The sequence below is a fragment of the Diadema setosum genome, chromosome 7, assembly GCF_964275005.1.
Source record: "Diadema setosum chromosome 7, eeDiaSeto1, whole genome shotgun sequence".
Classification (NCBI taxonomy): domain Eukaryota; kingdom Metazoa; phylum Echinodermata; class Echinoidea; order Diadematoida; family Diadematidae; genus Diadema; species Diadema setosum.
Genome location: NC_092691.1, coordinates 11522840 through 11545993, shown reverse-complemented (window position 1 = coordinate 11545993; position 23154 = coordinate 11522840). Strand labels below are relative to the sequence as shown.

At 37.7% G+C, this 23154-nt stretch overlaps 1 protein-coding gene across 1 annotated transcript in view; it reads left to right on the top strand.

The window, feature by feature from the left end:
* The first annotated feature begins 581 nt into the window (after positions 1-581).
* The window catches only part of LOC140231050 (aquaporin-3-like), a 37554-nt gene continuing 14981 nt past the window's right edge, over positions 582-23154 (top strand). Inside the window, exon 1 of the mRNA XM_072311204.1 lies at positions 582-680. Coding sequence (XP_072167305.1) covers positions 582-680 — 99 coding nt within the window. The remainder of the gene's footprint in view (positions 681-23154) is intronic.

Here is a 23154-nt window from a genome sequence, read left to right as displayed (position 1 = left end):
TACCTACATACGAATTACTTCACCAAGCTTAATCTTGGGAAGGTCGTGCATCACTAAAAATAGGTAGAGCCCCATCTACGTTGGTAACGGACGCAACTCTCCATGGCTCCTTGTCACTATTTGATTTACTCCCGCCCCTGATTATTTTGTCAAACGTATCTAGATATCTGCCAGGTTTGTCTGACAGTTACTTGAGGAGGGAAGAATTGAATGTAAATACGGCTCACTGCAGCTCACTTTACAAATCTAGGGTGTATGCCTTTAATAGCGTGTCCAGCCATTTTTACCATTCTCTGCACATGACTGTGATAACGTAAGGAGTATTTTCAATTCTGTTGTCTTGGTAGCGTACCGACTCTTGACAGTGATACTTTTCGGGGGATCACATCTCCGCCCAACCTTACACCCTTGGAATTCCAGAAAGATCAGCGCGTCACTGCTGGTGTAGGCGCAATTTATTGAGCACACGAGAATCGCCTGTGCGCAGACGCGCGAAATTGGACGTACAACTGGACTTCACTTCAAAGCCTACGGAGCAGACGACAAGTTGCAATTGCTTCGACTGTGATTTCGCTGCAAACATGCCTACAGCGAAGGAGAAGATGTTCGAGACCCTGCGGATTCGCAACAAGCTTGCACGAGAAATTCTGGCTGAATTTATCGGTACTTTCATCCTAATAGTAAGTCTCTGTCGGACGTTGTGTCGTTGCAAAGTGCGTGTTTAGCTGGGTGTTGGGTCGCTCGATCTGAGGGAGGGTGATTTATGTGTGCTCTCAACGACGCGGGGACAGAGCAAAGTTCAATCCCGTATCAGAATGCGAGTAAATATTGCAGATTGGTCGTTTTTATCTGTGTGCAAAACGTGTTGGAGTTGGCTAGGGCAGTAGTGATAATAAATAGTCCACAGGCTTTAGTGCGTAACTGTGTGTACCTGTGTAAGTAAGCATGTAAGTATGTATACCCTTACATCTATAATGACCTAATTATTTAGAGATATGCCTGTACCATATTGATATTGGGAGGAATCCTTTTCTGTAGTTTAGAGTCTTTCCCCCATTTTCCTGTTTGCATTTTCCGGTTTTCGACGTGTTGAAATCCTCAAAAAGGCACAATACAGTGGACTCCCATTATAACAAAGCCATTGGGACTGGCAATTTTCTTTCGTTATATCGAAATGTTGTTAAACCGAACAAAAGGTGGATAATGTTGATGCCTGGATTTTTACTCCGTTGTAACCGGAATTTTGTTATAACCGTGTTCGTTATAACGAGAGTACACTAATTGTTTTCAGTGATTATAGGAGACTTGTAGTATCTAAATTACCCACTCGCACCGGTCAAATGAATATTGTGATCTTTTCAACTTGCATGTTACCAGCGTGACATTGTGTGTTTACTGCCATATACTGGGATCTGTAGGTCGCTTTTTCTTTGGTTGTCTTTTCTCTTCATCACCCCAACTATTCACTATTAAATCCCTTCTTTTTCCATAAGTAAACTTTGGATTCTTCAATACGGATTCGTGGCAGGAGATCTGACAGTAACATAATTCTCGTAAAATCTTTATTTTTATTTCTTATTTCTGCTTAAAAGCAAGTTTCTGAGTAGGGTTTCAAGTCTTTGAAGTGCATGGGTCCCTGTGCAAGATGTATCTATTACACCGTTTCTTTCGTCGTGTCTCCTTTTGAAAAATCTTGGTAACCGTTTCCATAGCTACATAATGCAAACCACATCAAAGAATCAAACACAACCTCACACATCACACACAGACGCAAGCAAATAACAAGGTTTCGATAACGAGTCAGCCATAGAAGTCGCCATGTGCGGACACATCATTTCGGTTAACATTTTTACTAAACGCTTCTTCCTGAGCTGAAGTATCTATGTATTGTTGGATCTATATGCACGCACAATGATGTCTATGAGTGAATCATTAACCAAATATTGATATTGTCCTTAATCTAAGGATCATGTAAACCGAAAGCGAATTGATAAAACGTTTCTTTAAGACATTAAGGTCTGTGCTACGATAAGAGACTACGAATACCGAAGGTGATGACAGAACGGGCGTTAGGGAGGTGTGTCCCTGGATGCTGATCATGTGACCCGATTTGAATCAAATATCATAATACGACATAGTTTCTAGGTCGGCAAGTTCACTCAAAGCAGATACGCTGCCGCCGTAGTCAAACATCTCGTGGTTGTACTCCTGTGTCAAGGGGTTAGATTGAAGCCGCGGTCCTGAGAAGTGACTAGCAACAAATTGGCTCACGTTTCTCTCTCTCTCTCCCTCTCTCCCTCCCTCTCTCTCTCTTTCCCCTCCCTCTCTTTCTCTTCCCTTTCCACACCCCTGCTCCCTCTTTGCCCTATCTGTCTATCCATCTGTCCCATCTAATAGCCTCAGAAATAGTTGTCTAAACTCTACGATATATCAAAGGGATATACTCAAGTCACCACTCAGGTGCAAGGTGGAGATAAAGAGAGAGAAAAATATGAAGACAAAAAAATAAACGGTGCAATGTGCAAATGATTAAAAGCATAATTTACCATTTGCAGATGAAACAAAAACCCAGCACTCGTGCTTTAAAATGTGAGTTAGGGATAGAAATAACCACTGTAAAAATTTGAATCAGTAAAATTGATGTTAAGCATTGTTAATATACAAAATGTGAACAATAGTTATAATAAAAAAATGTTCCCAGACTAAACCGTCTACAGTTACGGTTTATTGAGAAAAACACTGATATCTCCTTGTATTTCAGGCTTTATTGCAAATTTTTATATGGTATGATGTTTTGTGGTAAAACAGACCGACGCATATGCATCAAATGTGATATCTTTGATAAATGTGACATTTTTTTAAATCACTGCTTCCCAAAGGTAAGCTGGACATTTAATGTAATGTGTTTGTGTGGAGATGAGTTGTGGATATGTGATCGTGAGTGTGTCTTCATGTTTATGTTTGTTGTATATACATACGTTCAGTTCTTACGGCCCTTTCTTGAATGATAGCAGAGAATAGTCTGTAAGAATGATGTTCTATCCATGTAGAAATCAGTAATGTATTCATTATATCTTTTACATATTACCTTTCTCTATGTTTAATCATTTGAGCTCTTTATATCGATGGATTTTTCCTTCCTTGTCGACGGCAAAGATATTTCATCACAACTTCCAAAGAGATTTGGTTAATGTTAGTCAGTTTTGTCATTGTTTAGCTTTACCTTCGCAACGCCAAACGTTCAAATACTCAGGATTAAGGATCGAAACATAAGATGCAAGAAGTGAACAATATCAGCCATAGCTACAGCGTAGACGCATAATTCCATTGCATCAGACCCTGCAGCCAATAGACGATCAACTTTCACTCATAAAGTATGAAATTTGGCTCATAACCTAATACAGTAGTCTGCGTCGATAGCCGTAAGACCCGATATAGATTTACAACCATTAATGTATGTTATGTGTACACACAGAAACACACACACACACACACACACACACACCCACACACACACACACACACACACACAAACCAGAGGTGCACCGAAGTGTACTGAATGCATTGTATAACCCGTTATACAATGTCGTATGTGCAGAACAAATGGAAACAGAAAAGTCAACGATTCATGGACACGAGCTTTGCTTACAGAAAATAACCTTTTATTGTTTTTCCCACTGATGTGTCATCCTTTCAATTTCCGCAACTTAAATCATAAATATTTATATTTCAAAGCCTAACTAGTATTAAAGGGGAAATCCAGTCCCATTATAAGTTAGTCCGATAGTTCAACGGTAAAATAATCATTATTATAAGTTCAACGGTATAACTTTGATCGAAATCGGATGAAAAATAGGGAAGTTATGACAGTTTCAAGTTTTGCTATTTTTTTTTTTTTTTGGGGGGGGGACACTTCTTGAACAGTCAATATGAATATGCAAACGGCAAAGTGAGCATGTCATTCCCTCAAAACTTGCAATAAAGTTTTTACACAAAATTTTGAAATTTTCAGTTTTTATTCAAACGCAATTATGCCCGAGGCTCAAATCCTTGTATATCTAAGCGATCACTATTCTTAAAGGTATTTAACCAGGAATAACATCGTGTTTAAGACTTCAATGACAGAAACATTGAATTTTTGCCATTTTTTTTTTACACGATCAATGGAAAATTGTGAGGGAATGACATGGTTGGCTCACTCATTTGCATATTCATATCCACTGTACAAGAACTGTTTTGCAGAAATTAGCAAAACTTCAAAATGTCATAATGTCATTATTTTTCATCCGATTTCAGTGAAATTTTTACCGTTGAACTAATAAGATTCTACTTTTTTGTTTTATCAGACTAACTTATATTTTGACTGGATTTCCTCTCTAATTTTATTTAGCCGGGCACCTTGCGTTACGCTTCACTTGGAATTATTGTTGGTGGTTTTGATATGGAACCACCTTATCAGTTAGTGCGGAATTATTTTTGGTGGATGTTTGATAATTTCACTTATTTTGCCATATCTGTCATCAAATTTAGAAATTAAAGCACATCTATTATTTTACATATTTTTGGATATCTTTTATCCGAATTCCGTCCAATGATGTAAAAAAAAAAATCACAAAGATACGAAGACGATTAAACACTTCTTTTCCATTATGATACAAAAAAAAAAACCATTGGCAGACGGAAACTAATTAATGCGTCAGCAGAATACACGGTGGGGATCATAGATGAAAAAAGAAGAAAATATTTTGAAGACGAGAACTTGAGAGATTTTACTGCAAGTATGACTTCTAATAAGTATCATTACAATGACATGATTCTCAAATTTGTCTACAATATATGTCTATACCGCGAATTTTAAATTTTCCTATTGTGTCCACAGATAGATAAGATTTACAAGCGTTAATTGCGTAAAGGCACAAGTGGGTGCAGACGCTCAAGTCCAAAAATGCCCAAAACGTTATCGGATCAAATTCATTTTGCATTTAATTTCTTTCTTTGGGCTTCAGGCAAAGGGACCAAGATATGGTTGCAAATGACTGTATTTTTATAAGCTATGCCCAGATTCTGAACTTGAAGGCGTTTGTTTGAAATTTGCAGTGTTTGTGCAACGGCAACATTTCAAAGCTGGCAGTAACTATAGTAACAGGGGAAAAAAAAAAACGTTTCTATCTCAAGAGGGTAGGTTTTGACTTTGGAAGCAATAAAAGCTCAATAGCCATGGATGCGGGTGGCACCTTGTATGAATTACTACAGGAATATGAATTGTGGATAAACCCATAATATAAACATTTCATCTTCTCTAAATTGGCAACTGTGTATACCATTAATTTTCTTCAATAAATTGAAGACGTATTACTGGTTAAATCCCTTCAATATACACAATATCAGAAAGAAACCTTATATGCCACCTTGAAAGGAAAACTCAAACTGTCATAATCTAACATTTTGTCGCCAAGTTGAGAGTCAATTAGAGATTCACCCTTTCAGAAATTTCTGCAACCGAAACAAATAATTCTATAGACATGCACAACAAAGGGCTCAAACAAAAATGGCACATGCGGTTTACTCTACGCAATGAAACAAAGAATGACAAAATTTTGAAATAAGAATATACAGTGCCATACCACAATGTTTTTTTTTTCCCCAGTTGATTTATTTTCGAGAAGATCCAAGAAAGAAATTGAGTTCTAATGCACTTTGAATCCGAGTGTCGAACTCGACTTGTTGATGTTGCGAGTAACCCAATGACCTGAATCCTCTTGACACCCCAACACTTTTTTTTTTTCACGAGCATAGAATTAACAAGTGTATAGGCCTACCATTTTGAATCGTATAATGATTCATTCGTCTCAGTCGCATAATTCACACTAACATCAGCTGTCTGCTGACAGATGTTATTACGAATATCCTTTACGTCAATTAGTTTTATATGTTAAATGGAAACAACAACAAAATCTTGTGTGTTCTGTTTAGAGGCTTTTTCATCAGGCATGTTGTGTGGAAATTATTTCAGCTTGTTTCCCGTATTCTGTACTTAGTGCTATGTATGTAATATAGAATATTTTGGGAAATTAAATCCTCAACTTTTTGAGGGTAGCTCCAGATCAGTAAAGCCCCCGTTCCACTATCACGATTTGGACCCCGATCTGTCCCGATCTAGCAGATCGGGAGAGAGCGGCAAAAGCGTACGGGGATCGGAAGCATCGTAGCAGCAGCGTGTGGAGGTCGGGGTTGGAGCGGGCATTTTTTTCAGATCGGGAAGAAATTTTGAACCGGTTCAAAATTTCTTCCCGATCTCCCCGATCAAAATTGACATATTTTTAATCGTACGGCAAGCGGGGAGAGCGTAGTGACAGCGTAAACGCAGCGGGGAGAGCGTAGTGACGGCGTAAACGCAGCGGGATGAGCGTAACAAAGTCTTTCTGAGCGTAGTAACATCGGCACAAGAACGGGAAGTAATTTTAGCTGTAATTTTCGAAGAAGAAGAAGAGATGAAGAAAAAGAAGAGAAGAAAGCAGCGAAGCAGCTACCCAAAAGGCGAAGAAAGAGAGACTGCACGTGGTGCTGAAAGAGGAGGAAGAGGACATAGCAGAATTTTGAGGAATATGAAATCATCTACAACTGGAGGAAGCAAGGACATCAAGAAAAAGCCTTGGAAAAATCAGCACGTCCTTGTTTATACAATATGCATTGTGCATGCAAACGTACCGTGAGTTGAGGAGCCTCTTCGGGGTCCACAGTGTATTTCTTCAGTTCTGCATGCTAATAAGTTGATGACTGCAGACCGACAGTCGAATCGGGGTACATCGGGGTACATCGGGCACTTTTCAGCTCTCTGAACGGGGTAACAGCGTGATAAGATCGTATAGATCGTTCAGAGCGTAGATACAGCGTGCATTGATCGGATAACATCGGCAACATCGCACTGACAGCGTAGCTACATCGTTCTAAAGCATACCGGCAGCGGCAGAGATCGTAATGTCTCATTCCCGATCATCGTAGTATGAGCGTAGCAAGCACTTGGTAGTCGTAACTGCAGCGTACTTAGAGCGTTCTAACATCGTACTGTTTCCAGATCGGCTCAGGTTTTACCCGATCCTTCCCGACCTGAGAAAATTATCAAATCGCAGCGAGAACGGCATAGTGGAACGGGGGCTTAAACAAGTAAAATAAGATGAAATAGCCCACAATACTACACGTTATAAAATCAACGTGTTGATGCGACGAGTATTATGTCCTTATAGTAGTGACCAATCCCGTACGAAGGTGGGTCGAGTAACACGTTTGTCATCACTTAAAATGGGGTTTAAAGGTTGTAACGGCTTAGCGGTTTACATAGAGAAAATTGTTGGAGGTGAAACCTACTCTTCTTATCAGTCTTCATGATTTCGCAGTTTGTATTAGGATCCACACGTTAATATCACGTAGTGGACATTTATCAAACTCTATATGAACATGTCATTATTTGGTTATGATGAAATACATATAATTATGATACATACAAGCATCTGATGTGATAATTTGACATAATAAAAAAAAAATACATGATTCTAAATGGAAATCAGAGACCGTGTAATTAAGTGATCATTGTTAAATAAATATACTTTCTCCTTTGATATGAATAATCATAAAATACTATTTGCATACTATAATTATCACACCCATACAGGTGGAAATTTTTTCACCAAAATCATGCACAGGCAGAATTCACACTCCTTTGCACTGTCATACGAGCACCACATTACATACACTCTTACATAAACCTGCACACTATACATGTACTGTCATTATTTTTTTTTTTATCTACACACTCACGCGTAAACCCATTACGCCACGATATGCCAAAAGACTCATATTATCACACAGCAAGTAAAATTTACAGTGACTAATTAACTAATCATTCGATTTATCATTTTAAAAGTGGACCCATAGGAGTGTGTAATATGTGTTGGCATTTTCGAAACGAGTGATTGGGCTCGAACCGTCAATAATGATCACGGGGGAACAGCTGTGTATGTTATTGTCACGTTCAGGAACGGGGCGTAACGAGAGGTATTTTAAACCTGGATCCACTGATGCTCACTTTATTTTGGTCTGTTATTCGTCAAATGAGCTCATTATACGAATAAACTGTGCCACCTTGTAATTATTGGTATTTCACTTCAGCAAGAGCTATGGTCGTCAGTAATGTGTTGATGTAAGCATGCATGCATGCAAGCGCAAAGAATTAATTTTTCTATCTTTCTGCATCTACATCATGCACTTAAATGGATGATATAGTTTTGGTTAAAATTGGGCTGTCAGGTTTTAACTTTTTGTGAGATGATGATGAGAAACCTCTTATGGAAAATTAAAGGGCATGTAATCCTTACAGGGTTTAAAAGTTTACTGGATGAAAATTGGTTTTGAAATGGCTGAGATATCCAAAGGAATCCTAATGAAAGGTGGGGCCACCTTTTATTAGGATCACTTTGTTTAATACTTTGTTTTTCGATATCTCAGCTATTTCAAAATTTCAAATCAACTTTGAATCCACCTTCGAATTGTATGCTCTGTAACATTTCATGATTGTGTCTTTTTTTTTTTGTTTAGTATCTTGCAAAAAGTTAAAAGCTCAATCCTCACCTCAGCCAATAATATACCATCCCTTTAAAGCAGTCTTTGTTGTGTCTTCTCGGGTTTACCCGCCATCCTCTCCCCTCTTCGCTTCCTCCTCCCCAACCTCCACATCCATCTCATAATATAGACATCAAAATCAATGTTTTCATGAAGTCATCATTCAACATATGCTGTTGTTGCATTACTTGACAGTATAACATGATACTGCTCTTGTCCGTAACATATCACGCGCCTGGTTGGCATGCGGTGCATCACATAAACATTAAGACAGTACTGTCTCTCCGCCATCTTCAATTCACACGTCATTCCTAGCAGTTCATATAAAACAGAACTTCCTAAAACAATAATCTGTATGAATGCCATCTCTCTCCCATCCTCTCTCTCTCCCTCTTATATCTTCCTCTCTATCTATCATGATCTACTCGTATCTATCTATCTATCTTTCTATCTATCTATCTATCTATCCATCTGTCTATCTATCTATCTATCCATCTATCTATCTTTCTATCTCTCTCTTTCACCTCCTTTTTATCTTAATTCCTCCACCTCTGGTCATGTGTCATGAATTTTCTGATCCTTGTTCTCCTCATCTTTAATAGTGACAAAGTTCCCAACTTTTCTGACTTCTTCGTGTGGAGATTTATCCTTAAACGTGCAGATTCATGGTGACGAAAATTATTTTGAGTATGATAATGATGTTAATGATGATAATGATAATAAGTCTTCCCCTTTCCCTGATATCCTTATAAAATGCTTATGGTTACTTTACCCGTCTCCTGTAGTACCAAAAACACACAGAAAAATCTGTAAACTTGTTCCTAAACTACTTGTAGTAAAAGCGATTAAAATTCTAGAATGATAATAATAATAATAACTACCATCGTTAATTTATTGTGATGATAATAAAAATCATGGTAATGATAACAGTGACATGTCAATAACAGTGACATGTCAATAACAATAACAATACTGTTGTAAGTCAAACATAGTATGATAATTATTTCAAAAATTTAAAAAGACTAATGTCTCAGTTGTAGGCAGATCGTGACGAAATTTTGATTTAAGAGTAGTCCTTCTTTATTTGTAATGAGCAGGATTTCCTACTATAGCCAGCATAATACAGTACACAGCTATTAGATAGTTAGTTGTGAGGGAGTTATCGTGAAGGAGGTGGGTTGTGAGGGAGCTAGTAAATTGTGAGAGAGATGGGTTGTGTGGGAGCTAGTAAGTTGCGAGGGTGGTGGGTTGCGAGCGACATCTTCTATACCCCACCCCCCAACACCTCTTATCACCCCGGTCTCCCTCTTAAATGCCTATGGTCAACTAACCCCTCCACTGTAATAACAATAAGCCATAGAAAGAACCGAATGCTAGTACTCATGAAACCAAATAGGCGATTATGCAAAAGACAACGAAAGAGAGATGGAACATGAATTGGAAGATACGGATTCGTTGGACAGAGTCAATATTTGATATCACTTCAGAAAATCTCCCCTTTCCCATATCACTAACCATCTCAGTCAAAATCCTGATATGTGTGGACAGTGGGAACCACTCCGTCTGCCGACATGTTTAGTCAAACAGACGTAGCGAGTTTAGATTGTCCTTAAAGGGATACTCCACTTTGTGTTCAAATTGACTGCAATAAAAGAACATATTGAGACGATGTGGAATTATAATGACATTATGAAGTTGACGTAAGACGTGTTTCGCGCATTGAGTAATATCGGTCATAATAACACGGCTTGACTTGCTAATGATTTGAAAAAACAAACAAACAAACAAGCTAATCAATGCTAAAGAAGAGAAGTACTTCTTCGTGTGATAATCACAAGCTAGCAATTATTCCGATAATTTTGCAGTGCAATGTAACACTGCGTAGAACTATGACATTTATCATGATCAAAGATATAGTCAATGCAACGCATTGAAAACGATTCTGTTTTAGTTCATAGCATGCGTGCCTTTTAAAATGCTTTTTCATCAATACATTGTGTTTTGATATGACAATATGGCCCGAATTCACGAAGGTGGTACAAATGAAACCATGGTCTAAACCATGGACAAAAACCATGGAGCGCCAAGTGTCGCATGGAAAATTTCGTTACAAAATCAGTCATTTCGTCGGTGAAATGATCATTTTGTAACGAAATGACAAAATTTTGTAACTAAATGAACATTTCGTCCTCGAAATGATAATTATGGAAACGGTCATTTTGTCGAAGAAAATGACCAATCTTGTAACGACATATTCCGTGCAACACTTGGCGCTCCATGGTTTTTGTCCATGGTTTAAACCATGGTTTAATTTGTACCACCTTCGTGAATTCGGGCCTAAATGTTTATAGCATGCCATGGGTATGACGGACGTTTGTGTGTATTGTTTGTTATTGTGTGTCTGTGTATGATAATGTATGCGCGTGTGTGAGAAAGAGAGAGGAATGTGTTTCCCGCGCACGCAGATAGGGCTGTTAGACTCTTATGAGCGACAAGACTGAAGTAATGTCTGCTGCTTAAACTGCTATTGTGTGGCGATGAACTCAAGAAAAATCTCACTTTCTATTGTTCAGAAAAATTATGCTCACGTGTGAAAATTTGCATTTGGGCGAAGGCAATATTCAAATACCCTATCTGATGGACGGTTTGCGAATTAGGTTTTTTTTATTTATCTTTATTCATTAATGTATTTATTTTTACGAGAGCGCTGAAAATTATCACGCGGCAAGCTCTCCCTATGACACAGACTGTTATGTGAACGCGTTCATATTTGTATGTATTGATATGCCTACCGGAATCAACCTATGCCTCCTATTAATGACTCGCATTCTTGTGGACCTATTTCATCCATGATTTATTAGACCCCGTTTACAGTGCGGGGCTTGGCCGAGCCGCGGCCGAGCCCGGCCTCAATTGCGGGGCCGAGCCCCGCAATTTTGTCCGTTTACAGTGCGGGGCTGGGTCCGGGCTTTTCATTCAAACCTTCTAATATTTTTGTCGTTGTGGCACTCTGCTTGTAAACAAATGCAATTTGGTATAGTTTGGTTTTCAGACTGTTTGCCAACTGGATTCCGTGGCGACGAAGTCGCCGTTCGGGCAAAGGCCTTTGCCAAAGGAAAAATCCTTTGCAGGACAAAATCACCATAAACTATACTAGTTTTCGACGTTGAGGGGGGTTAATATCCTGAATAGCGAAATAGTACGGGCAGAGGGTCTGGAAGCCAGACTAAAATTGGCCGCGCATTTGGCCCAGTTTATCTTTGGTTTACACTGAGAAAAGGCCGGGCTCGGCCGCGGCTCGGCCACGGCCGAGACCACCTCCAGAGCGTGGCCAAATGCTTGGCCAATTTTGGCCCCGCATTTGGCCATTTGCGCGTTTACACTAAAATGAAGGCGGGCTCGGCCGCGGCCCAGCCCCGCACTGTAAACGGGGTCTTAGAAAACGAGCAGTGAGTACCGGGGTAAAATCACATACATGGTTATATACCAATACGGACACACACATGCTTGAATTATGCATAATATTCACAAAATGTTGTCCGAAGATAGATTAATCATTTCGTATAAGCAGATAGGAATACACAAACTTCCAAACAAAAGACACAATGGCGCATTTTTTGGTAGCTCCAAGGTTGTTAGAGGGCGGTCATATCGTAGGACTTCGGATAGACAGAATGAAAACACAGGGGTGGAACCTTCCTTTTCAGCTTTTTCAGAAAGCTTGCCTCTAGGTCAGTACGTGATGTACTGGAAATTACAGTGTTCTCCGATTTAAAAAAAAAAATAGAGGCCATTGATCCTAATTCATTTTAAAGGTTTAACTTCTAGCCAATTAATTTCTTTTTCCAATTTCGTATTTTTTATGACATAATCGTACATTTGTTAATAACTTTCAAATCACTTACATATTTTGCATTGATTTCATCAGTTTTTTTATATACAAATTGCGTTCATTCGTTCTGGCATTTATCTTTTCATTCATTTACATTTTGCTGGGAAGGTCGTTTCCGATTTGCAAGCTGCAGGATATACAGATCGTTGTATTTCGGATGCCTTTCCCCGCATCCTACATAAGGAAAGTGTTATTGACATCATGAAAGAAACTTCAAAATTATTCCACACTGACGTCATGTCGAGTAGACAAGATAGGACCTCTGTGACCTGTGGATATTTTGAGAGTTGTGTTGACGTTTGTCACCCAGTACGCAAAGGGACCTTTTTTCCGTTGACATTGCTCGACTAATGGTTGGAAGAGGACAGGAAATCATCAAGGAAAAATAAGCGATCCAATTATTACGCTTCGCATCATCCGCACATCGTCCGTGTGACCAATGTTGTCTACCAACGCCTGTCAGTGAGAATTTTTAGAATAATATTTTGAGTGTGATTTGCCACCAAAGGGACTTTGCAGTGTTTGAATGAAAATAACTTGAGGCACAAGAAGAGAGAGAAGCCTAGACTTTTTCCCCACACGTGTCCTTTCTAGTGCTATGGCTGATTTTTATCATAATTTTTTTTTTCTAATCAATATTATCAACCTCTGTACAAAGTATTTGTGACATATTTCATCTACTGCTTCCAGGCATCAACGATACCATCAGGGCTGTCGCTGATTTGAGGAAGTGACAAGGTGAAATTGGAACAAATACCCAGGCTCCTGAATTCCGACATTGTCATGTTCAGTTCCATTGTCATTGTCAGTCCATCACGGACAAAACTTGTTGAATGAAATAAAGAGATTATAGATGCAAAGGGGTAAAAATGTGCTACGGCTGATTCCTTGCACATGTATTTTTTTTTTTAATCATTGTCACCCTCTGAACAAAATGTACAGTTGCGATGTTACAAATACATTTGTACGTAGGGTGACAATAATATTGATGAAAAAAAAAATGTATTACTAAATTTTTCTTTCGGTCAAAGCGTGGAGTGTATTGTACTAGCTCCATGTTCAAAGAGTTCGTTCTTGTTCACAACAGCCATCTACATGAGAGAAGACAACACCAATGGTGATGTCATGATCTTTTTTCAGAAAGCCAGACCTACACCTGCGTGGTTTTTAAGGGTGCGAAGATTGTTCTACCACGGAGAAATGAATTCCTTAAAGCCCTTATTTACCATTTGCAGATGAAAAACGACCAGCTTCAGTGCTTCAAGGTAGTTCATGTGAGTTAGGGATAGAAACAGCCAATGTAAAAATGTTCATCAGAATAATCAATGTTACTGTTATACAGTATATTATACAAAACTTGAACAGTAGTTTAATTAAAGGTTTTGTTTACCATTGGTAACAGTGATTAAAAAAAAAATCAATATTTGACATTTAATGCATATAAAAGATGTAGGTCTGTTGTACCACAAAACATCCTGTCATGAAATTTTCACAATGAAGCCTATAAGGAGATATCTGCATTTTTCTCAATAAACCGTAACTGTAGACGGTTTAGTCTGGAAACATTTTCATTGTTACATTTTGTATATTTAACAATACTTAACATTGATTTTACCAATTCAAATTTTACAGTGGTTGTTTCTATCCCTAACTCACATCTTAGAACTATGTTGAAGAACTATTGCTGGGTTTTTGTTTCATCTGCAAATGGTAAATTATGCCTTTAAAATCGTTTCAAGAATAAACCGTATACAGTTATGGTTTATTGAGAAAAAATAAGGATGTGGCTTTATCAATGTTTATTGAGATATTCTTTTTTTCACAGGTTAGGGCGTTTTGTGATACAGTCGAACTATACATATGCATCAAATTACTCGAACATTCTGGGGTTTTTTAACCACTGCTCCCAGTGGTAAACAGTGGTTTTAATGAGTAGGCCTATACCTGGTGACTGTCGGAGGCACCTTCCACCTTTTGACTGTTCGAGAAGTCGAACAGAGAGCATTTTAGCTTCGCAGTTAGTGAAATAATGCTAGCTTTGAAAATTTTATTACCACAAAAGGATACATCCAACACACTGTCATCATGGTTCTATGCATTATTGCTTTTTGCTTGAACGAATTGAACGATGCATTTATTCCCCAGTGACTGTTTTGGCGCTTGCACAATACATACGTTAATGTTGCGTTTCCGTAGCACAACCTCGTAAAGTTATAAGCGTTTACGTTGAAGCTATATCCAGTGTGGGATATCCGTTTGGTTTCCATTGAGCAATGTTCAGCCTGTATCGAATGCCCACAACCAGTAACGTAGGTCTATAGTGCTACTCGATGACGTGATGCTAATTTTGATAACAACAGCAACAACAGTAGCAATGATATTTATATTCAGAACATGATGAAAATTGATTGATTAATTTGATTTGTTCACACAATGCATAAATACATAAATTATACACGAATATGCACGACGTTTTTGTAAGGAATATGTGGTATACATTTTGTGTTGATCGTCATGGGCTATGAAAAGCTTGACTATATGGGACTTCCAGTAGATATAACTTACACAAAATTATGTCCAAAATATTACACAAATTGATGTACGAAATAATTGAAATCATCATCATCGTAATCATAATCATAGTCATAATCATAGTCATAATCATAATCAAGATAACGATTCCATGGCTGCTGAAACACTGATAAGCTTCTAGTCGTAAGAAGCACATTACCTGCGTCTATGTTTAATCGGATTTCGACAACATAATACCATGCATAACTATCAAAGGACAATTCTGGACCAGGAACAATTTTACTTCAAAATTGACACACAATATTTGATACCACATAGATTAACATTTTATCGAAAACGGATTTGAAATATCTAGGAATAATATTCCTAAATATTTCATATCCGTTTTCGATAAAATTCTTCATAATTATATTATAATTATGAAGAATTGCAAATTGGGAACATTTTGCAAAACACTTCTCAAAACGGTCGAGATAGATATGCGCATGAGTGAATTGATGATGTCATTACCTCAAAAGTTCAAATTTCCTGCTATAATAGTGTTTTTCCTAAAACTAAATGAATTAAAAAATGATGATTAAAAGGTAGAGAGGATTTGAGGCTGTGACATGATTGCGTTCAAAAGAAGAAAAGCTGGAAATTCCTCAATTTTGTCTTCAAACTGTAATATGTCAATATGTGAGGCGATGTCGGGTAGGATTAGAAGAACATTCATAATCATGTCCTACCACATGTTACGGCTTAGTATAATAGTGTCACGTGGGCCTGTTTTAGGAAGCATATCAAAACAGCAAAAATGACATTTTACTGAAAGAATACAATTCAGTCTACACAAAATAATCCTTGCAGTATTCTATTTCTACATGGAGCCTCATTTTTATAGGGGGGGGGGGGGGTTCGTTGCCATTTATCATCTAATATAATGAAAGTGGGTGTATTGAACAGTGATTTTCCCTCTTCGCCAATTATACGTGAAGTACTGCTCTATTCTTGCTATTGATTGCTCATAATAATGACCTACGAGAACGGTTAAGGCAGGAGGTGGACTCATTATACATTGTCTGTATCTGTAGAAATATGTGTCTGTGTGCTCATGTATTTTTTCGCTTATTATTTTTCTCAAGAGTGTATTTGTGAAAGGAACTTAAAAGTGCATTGTCCTAATGTAGTTCAGTCAAACCAAGATTAAATTGTACGTTGAAAAAAAAAATGCACATTGATATGCGTCATTTTGTACCGTTTGTGTATCATGGGTAGCTCCGCTCGCCCATACAGTGGTGTAGAATACGTTTGTGATTTACAGGACGCTTGCAAGGCAAGTTTGAGGGGCTTTCACCAGGTTTCACCCATCCTGGAGAAAGAATTGGAGTTCATCTCCCGTAGTCTGCTCTTCCATCTGATGGTCAGAGATCTGGCCAGTTGGTCTACAGCATTATGAAAATACATTCTCTATTATAACACATAAAAACGACCCCATGGGCTCTAGCGCAAAATGTTCGCTGACAGAAGAATCAAGCCCTTGGACTTTTCTTGTGGTTTGAACGTTATCCTACCTATATCATATGTTCGAATCAGGATCATTTTATGTCTTATTCAAGGATTCATTTGCGATTTCGAGGAAACTTTGCCAAATGAATAATGAATGAAGTTGAGTATCCACATGCAGTCCCTAGCATTAGTAACATGACTTACAGCCCTATTGGTGTCAGTGCTTACTCAGTAATATGTGAAACTGATAAATGACCACATTCTTTTTCCGAGGTTTAGGTATACCCTATACATGTCAGTGATGGTGTCTTCCGATTATCTGGACTGTGACAGACTGGAGATACTACGTAATCATTACAGCTCCTCTGGTGTTAGTGTTACATGTATGTGGTGCTGGTGTTACCATCGAGGATTGTAGCGATTTAGTGTCGAGTTTAAAGGAGATTTGTGTTTGCCGCGTGGTGTTGCTTGCAGCGCGTGTATGTATGCGCCCCTCAAGTCAATATTCATCTTTCTGTTGCCAGTTTATGCAGAACCATTCAAGTCAAGAACATCACGAGGCCAAACAAGGCCCCGGCAGATAGGGTTATATCTAACGGAAACCTGTCGGGGAGAGAGTTTCTGGAAATCATATCAACCAGAGGTCGATAGTTGCGACATGACACTGTTCTAATTGACCCTTTTAATTCAACAAACCGCGGGCTACTGTACAGGACCTTGTGTATGTGCACGTAGGGAAATATCCGCTGTGATCCTTCAAAATTTGAACTTATTTCAGAATATCAAGAAATAACTTCATTTTGCTTTTTCAACAGCTCTCTTTCCATTGTTTTACATACACAAACACATTCTAATGTAGGCATATATATATATATATATATATATACGACCATGCATCCAAAAAAAAAAAAAGCCCAAAAGTCGCACCCCTTGATTTTACGTGAGGATTCAAGAAAGGTGAAACGTGTGAACCAATAAGTCAATTTTGAGTTGTCCTTATTTTCTGAAAGAGCTATTCATCTTCTACATTATTCTTGAGTTTCAATATTTATGTAGGAATCCGTCCTTGACTAAAAATCCATATTTGGCGACTTATGTTGGTTTTGTGGTGCAGGGTCACATATATAATAATATGTACGTGGACAACCTACTCAATATATATATATATATATATATATATATATATATATATATATATATATATATATATACATGTAATTTGCTAAGTTATATAGACACAGAGATTGAGTGAGAGAAAAATATACTACTTCCCAAACCGGAACATTTCGTACACCACAGGTCACAGTTTGTGTGCCCTCCCAGGGATGCCCATTAGTTGCTGTTTTCTATTCATAATTACTTAAACTTCCGAAAGAGTCATCCTGTTTTATCAGTAGAAAGAGGACCTGATGAAGAAAAATAAAATAAGACTCATTTTCCGGAGCTTAAATGAAAGCACATTTGTTTCAATCGTAATTGAGCGACCTTAGGAAGAACAGTGAGGGCGAGAGAAGCCGAATTCGATACAAAAGAGATCTACAATGAATAGAATACTCGATATCGGAAATTGGAGGTGAAATGCGTTGCATATATCACTCCCTTGATAGGTCACATTCGATATAAAGTGCATGCAGTTTTCACTCTTTTAAGCATTCACATCTTTTTATACCCCTGTATATTGACGGTTATAGCCATTGAACTGAGCATCTCTTCCTAAGTGTGATGGATGCAAATAGCATTTGGCTGCGCTGCTTTTTTTTTCAGCCAAAATCGAATAGTTCAGACGAAAGGCTGAAAATGGGGGACCTTCATTTCGAGACATGTCGATACCCATGTTACCTAAAAAAGTCTAGATGAAGGTTCAGACAGTAGGTATGAGAAACGCCAGGCAAAATAAAGAAAGAGAAAGAGGGGTAGGAAGAGAGAGACGAGAGAAGAGAGAGGATGAGAACGCGAGAGAAAGAAAAGAAAGAAAGATATAAAAAAAATGAGAAAAGATTCTGAAGAGGAGGGAAAGTGGATAACAGAAGACAACTCGGTTACATCTTGGTATGAGCTGGCACATGCAAGTAACCCATAGCTTACCAAGACCTGATTATTCTGTACAAAGTCAACGAGGGTTTCAGAATTCAAATTGGACTGGTCAAGTACCGAGTTATGTTAGATCTACGAATGAGTATAGGAAAGGATACGGTAATTACAGATGGTGATAGAACTGTCTATTCTGTTGCATGAGCAATGATTAACACTAATATTCAAACAAGCAAAAAAACATATTATGATGGCAGATATCACAGAAATTATTAACATACAACAAAAAACACGCCTTTACTTGTATGATAAAAACATATCCTTTTTACCCTTGACCAAAGCAAGTATACATGTGGAGTGCCGAAACGAACACGAAAATGCAAAATCAAATGTATAAGCCCTTGATATGAATTTGTTTCTATATTCATTTGCTTAGCTAAGCAAAACTGCAGATGAAATTCTTCTACTCATTGTTAGGTGCAAGTCTTTTTGGACATTATTTTCGATGTAGAAAACGTATCATGATTACCCATTGTACTTAAACGAAATAACATTTTTGCTATAATTGTGGCAAAATCGATATACATGTTTTACAGATTATTTAATCTTCAAAATTAGATTAGATTAGAGTAGTTTATTACTTATGTCATCTGTAACGAGAAACCATTTCACAATGTGGATGTCTTCTGAAGGGCCTTGTAAAGTGTGCACCATACATACATATACATGAAAAGTGTATTGGATATTACATCTACAGTAGAAGTAGAGTTGGTAGCAACAATTTGAAAATGGAAACATATGACTATGCCCAAGGTGTGGTGTCATTTATAGGTCTGTACCGATCTCTCTCCATGTACCATATCATTATCTGGAAACTTTTTCCCCATCCCCATCTAAACCAGTTTATATATTTCTTTATATATTTTCTACAGAAACCTAAAAAAAAAAAACAACAAACAAAAAAAAAAAAAAAACAAACAAACTCATGAACCAATCTTCCTATTATGTTTTGATACGTAAATTGATGTTTGATGTCCATACCATAGGCCCCCGTTTATAACAGTGGGTTTACAGCCGTTACATAACAACATGATTCCCACGTCACACTGACGTACATGATATGTACTTCTTTAGATAAATAGCACCATGCACACTTCAAAAAGCATGAATTCCTATCATAAATATCGCCCTCAATGGCATGATGATGTGTTCACACTGGGCGTTCAGCTCGATTCTCTCTTTGATATGAATACATGTACATTCCTTTATGAACTGCAGAATATGGAGCATCTGACAACGGGGGGATTTCAAGGCAACAAAAAAAAAAGCAAGGCTTTTCACCAACATGCATACTAGTTATTGAAATATGACAATGTACACTTATCCAGCTATTGTGTGTGTGATTCAGATTTAGTATGTGTGTACGATTGTGTGGTCTATGCGTGCGAAGGTGATAATCCAGCATATTGTCATATTCGGAAGTTCGACTGAGAAATAATTCTTGCTCTGGTATTTTAGAGCTTGCTGATTTGTGTTAGATAAAGCATAAGATACATGAGAAAATACCTTTTTTAATGAAAAAAAGGGAAAAGAGTACAGATTTCGGAATCAGAGAGTAAGAAAAATTGAGAGAAGTGAAAGGATTACCCAACGAATAGAGAAAAGAGAGAGACAGACAGACAGACAGAGATAAGAATATGTGAGAGATGTCTGATATGCTCACAATTGACTTGGAAGTCATCTTCGAACGTCGGAAATATGATTTATGTCTCTTTGAACACGTCACGTTTTGTGTTATCCAACTCTCTGAACATCAATATGTCTTATAGTTAACTCCTCTGAAGGGCGCAGAAAAGGGGCTACTTGGCTTATCTACGTATGCAGGTACATAGCACACTATGCTGTGATAACTTACGATTCTCTTCTAAAAGGGTTGCCTATATCCAGCTGAATTATACTAGCGTCCATTGCAGAGCAAGTTTATCACCGTTTGTAATATTTATCAGTAGCAAAGACCGTGGCTCGTCGCCTTTTATAATGATTATCATAATTCTTCTTTTGACTGGTGTTGTCTGCCAACATGATATCTACCTCTACCCTATAATCAATGCACCAAGACATTTTTTTCCAAACATAATGTCTTCCAACATTATATCTACCTCTACCCTATAATCAATGCACCAAGACATTTTTTTTTCAAACATTTATTAAAGCTGTTGCATTTTCGCACATTCATCGCATGCGACAATATTGTCCTCTCCATACTACAACGCTTATTATGAAATTTGGAATTCATTTTCATATGCAGTTTCTTTACCCCTGTTTAAAACAGCAGCATGTATTTCCTAAAAGTTACAGATTTTCATGAAAATGCTGTCATAACTTGTTATCAAAGTTATCAATGTTGTCAAAGCATTAAACGATCTGTCATTCATATCAACGTGTGTTTTTTTTTCTCCTCCATCCTTAAACATAAATCTTTCTAAAGTTTTTTCTTCGATGTACGACAGAATTTTGATTGCTGACGTTTACAGATATCAAGACGTGTTGTACAAAATATTGCTTTATACGACGAATCATATTTTGAAATAATTTGGATATAAATGTATTTAAAGCTCCCACCAACTAAGATGATATCTAACTGAATATTCTTATGGAGTTAAGTAACCTTCAGTGTTGGAAAAGTAAAGCCCTACCAAATGCCATGAAAATTTTCAATGTTACATCTTTTTTATCAGCGAATTTAGCTCTTTATGGCTCAGACATGTTCGTGACCTGAACTCCCGATTTGACGCCTGGAATGAAGGCTACTGTCTCAGATAATGACCATGCTTAGTTTACAAATGTCCACATGTCAAATACAGTCATTTGTATATGTGTGAGCATCTGAGCTCCCGTGCTCTGCTCTGCAATGCCTAACATTTACCGTCCGTGGCCCCGCATCTTCGGGCCTGCTGAGCTTCGAGATGTCGAGTAACCGATTAGGATGATCGGCGCATCCCAAGTATGTGAAACATTTTACGTTTGCCCAGGGTCTTGTTGAGAGCTCTCTGTTGGATATTGATATTCATGTCGAGCGAAATCCCCAGGAACAATGAAGGATTACCTCACAAACTAAGACATACCGAAAAATAAGAAAAATGGTTGAAGAATAAGGACTTTACTAGCGTACTATAAGCACTGTCCATATACGATATTTGCGGCGTTTATACACACACACACACATGCACACACGCACCCAGACACACATTGCATGCACACATACACGCACGCACACACACACTAACACACACACACACACACAAATGCCTGCTGTTTTTATTCAGATAAATGACACATTTCGAGCATGTTGTTTACAGAGCATTATAAAGCTTAAGACATGCACAGTAGGCCCTAGCAATGCCTACGTAGAGTATACGATGAGACTTTTAAAACTTGGCTTAACGACCCGTGTAACAGTACAGTTCAAAGATCGATTATGGCAATATACCTTTGCTTCAGAATCACTATGTTAATCGGGGTTCAAACTAATGTCAAACCTCTAACCTACGTGGTTTTATTTCTCAAACATATTGATCAAATGAAGAGATGAACTGACAACACTCACTACCCACTGTGTATGCGTTCCTGTTTATCCAGTCATCCACGAACGGAATATAGAAAGGACGTTCTTCAGCGGGGTAACTTCCGCGTGTCAATGTTAACAGATAATGTCGTTCGCACGCATCAGCATGTCATAAGCAGAGGACTGTGCATATTCATTTACTGTGATGGTTCCTCTAAATCAATGTCATTCTAAGGTTACTCCATATTGTATCAAAGTCCTATAGTGTTATCGATTCTTTCTGTGATTCGGGAATAAACCCGCCCATGAGAGTTTATCTATGGTTGATGATAGATACTTTGGGAATAAATTATTTGTACAACCTGCTCCGAGTAACAAAAATGGTCTTTCTTCTTCTTCTTCTTCTTCTTCTTCTTCTTCTTCTTCTCCTCCTCCTCCTCCTCCTCCCCCTTCTTCTTCTTCTTCTTCTTCTTCTTCTTTTCTAGGAGCTGGGGTTTGTTTGTAACGGGCAGTCAACACTTGTCTGTTGTTCCGAAAATTTAGTTTTGCATATTCCAGTGACAGAATTCATCTCTAGCAATTATTTCAGGACTCGAATTCGTTTGCCCGCCATTAACTCCTCATGGATATTCCTCGAGACATATTTGTCTATTTGGAACTTTGTTTCAGTTTTGTTACTTATATATATATATATATATATATATATATGAAGAGTTTCTTTGCAAAAACCGATAAGTCCATATTTGCCAAATGGAGATATTTGCGATTAATGGTCAAGAAAAATAAAGAGAATAATAAGATTTTTTTTTTGTTTCTTTTGACCATAACTTTAAAAATATACCTTTATATGTAGTGACCAATATATCATTTAAAAAGTATTATTTTGTACTTTATGACAGAGCTCGTTCTTCAAAATCTTCAAAAATGGACTTATCGGTTTTTGCAAACAAACCCTTCATATATATATATATATATATGTATACATCGTGGGCTTGTCAAGTCGACTTTGTGTAAAACCTGTTTTATTTGC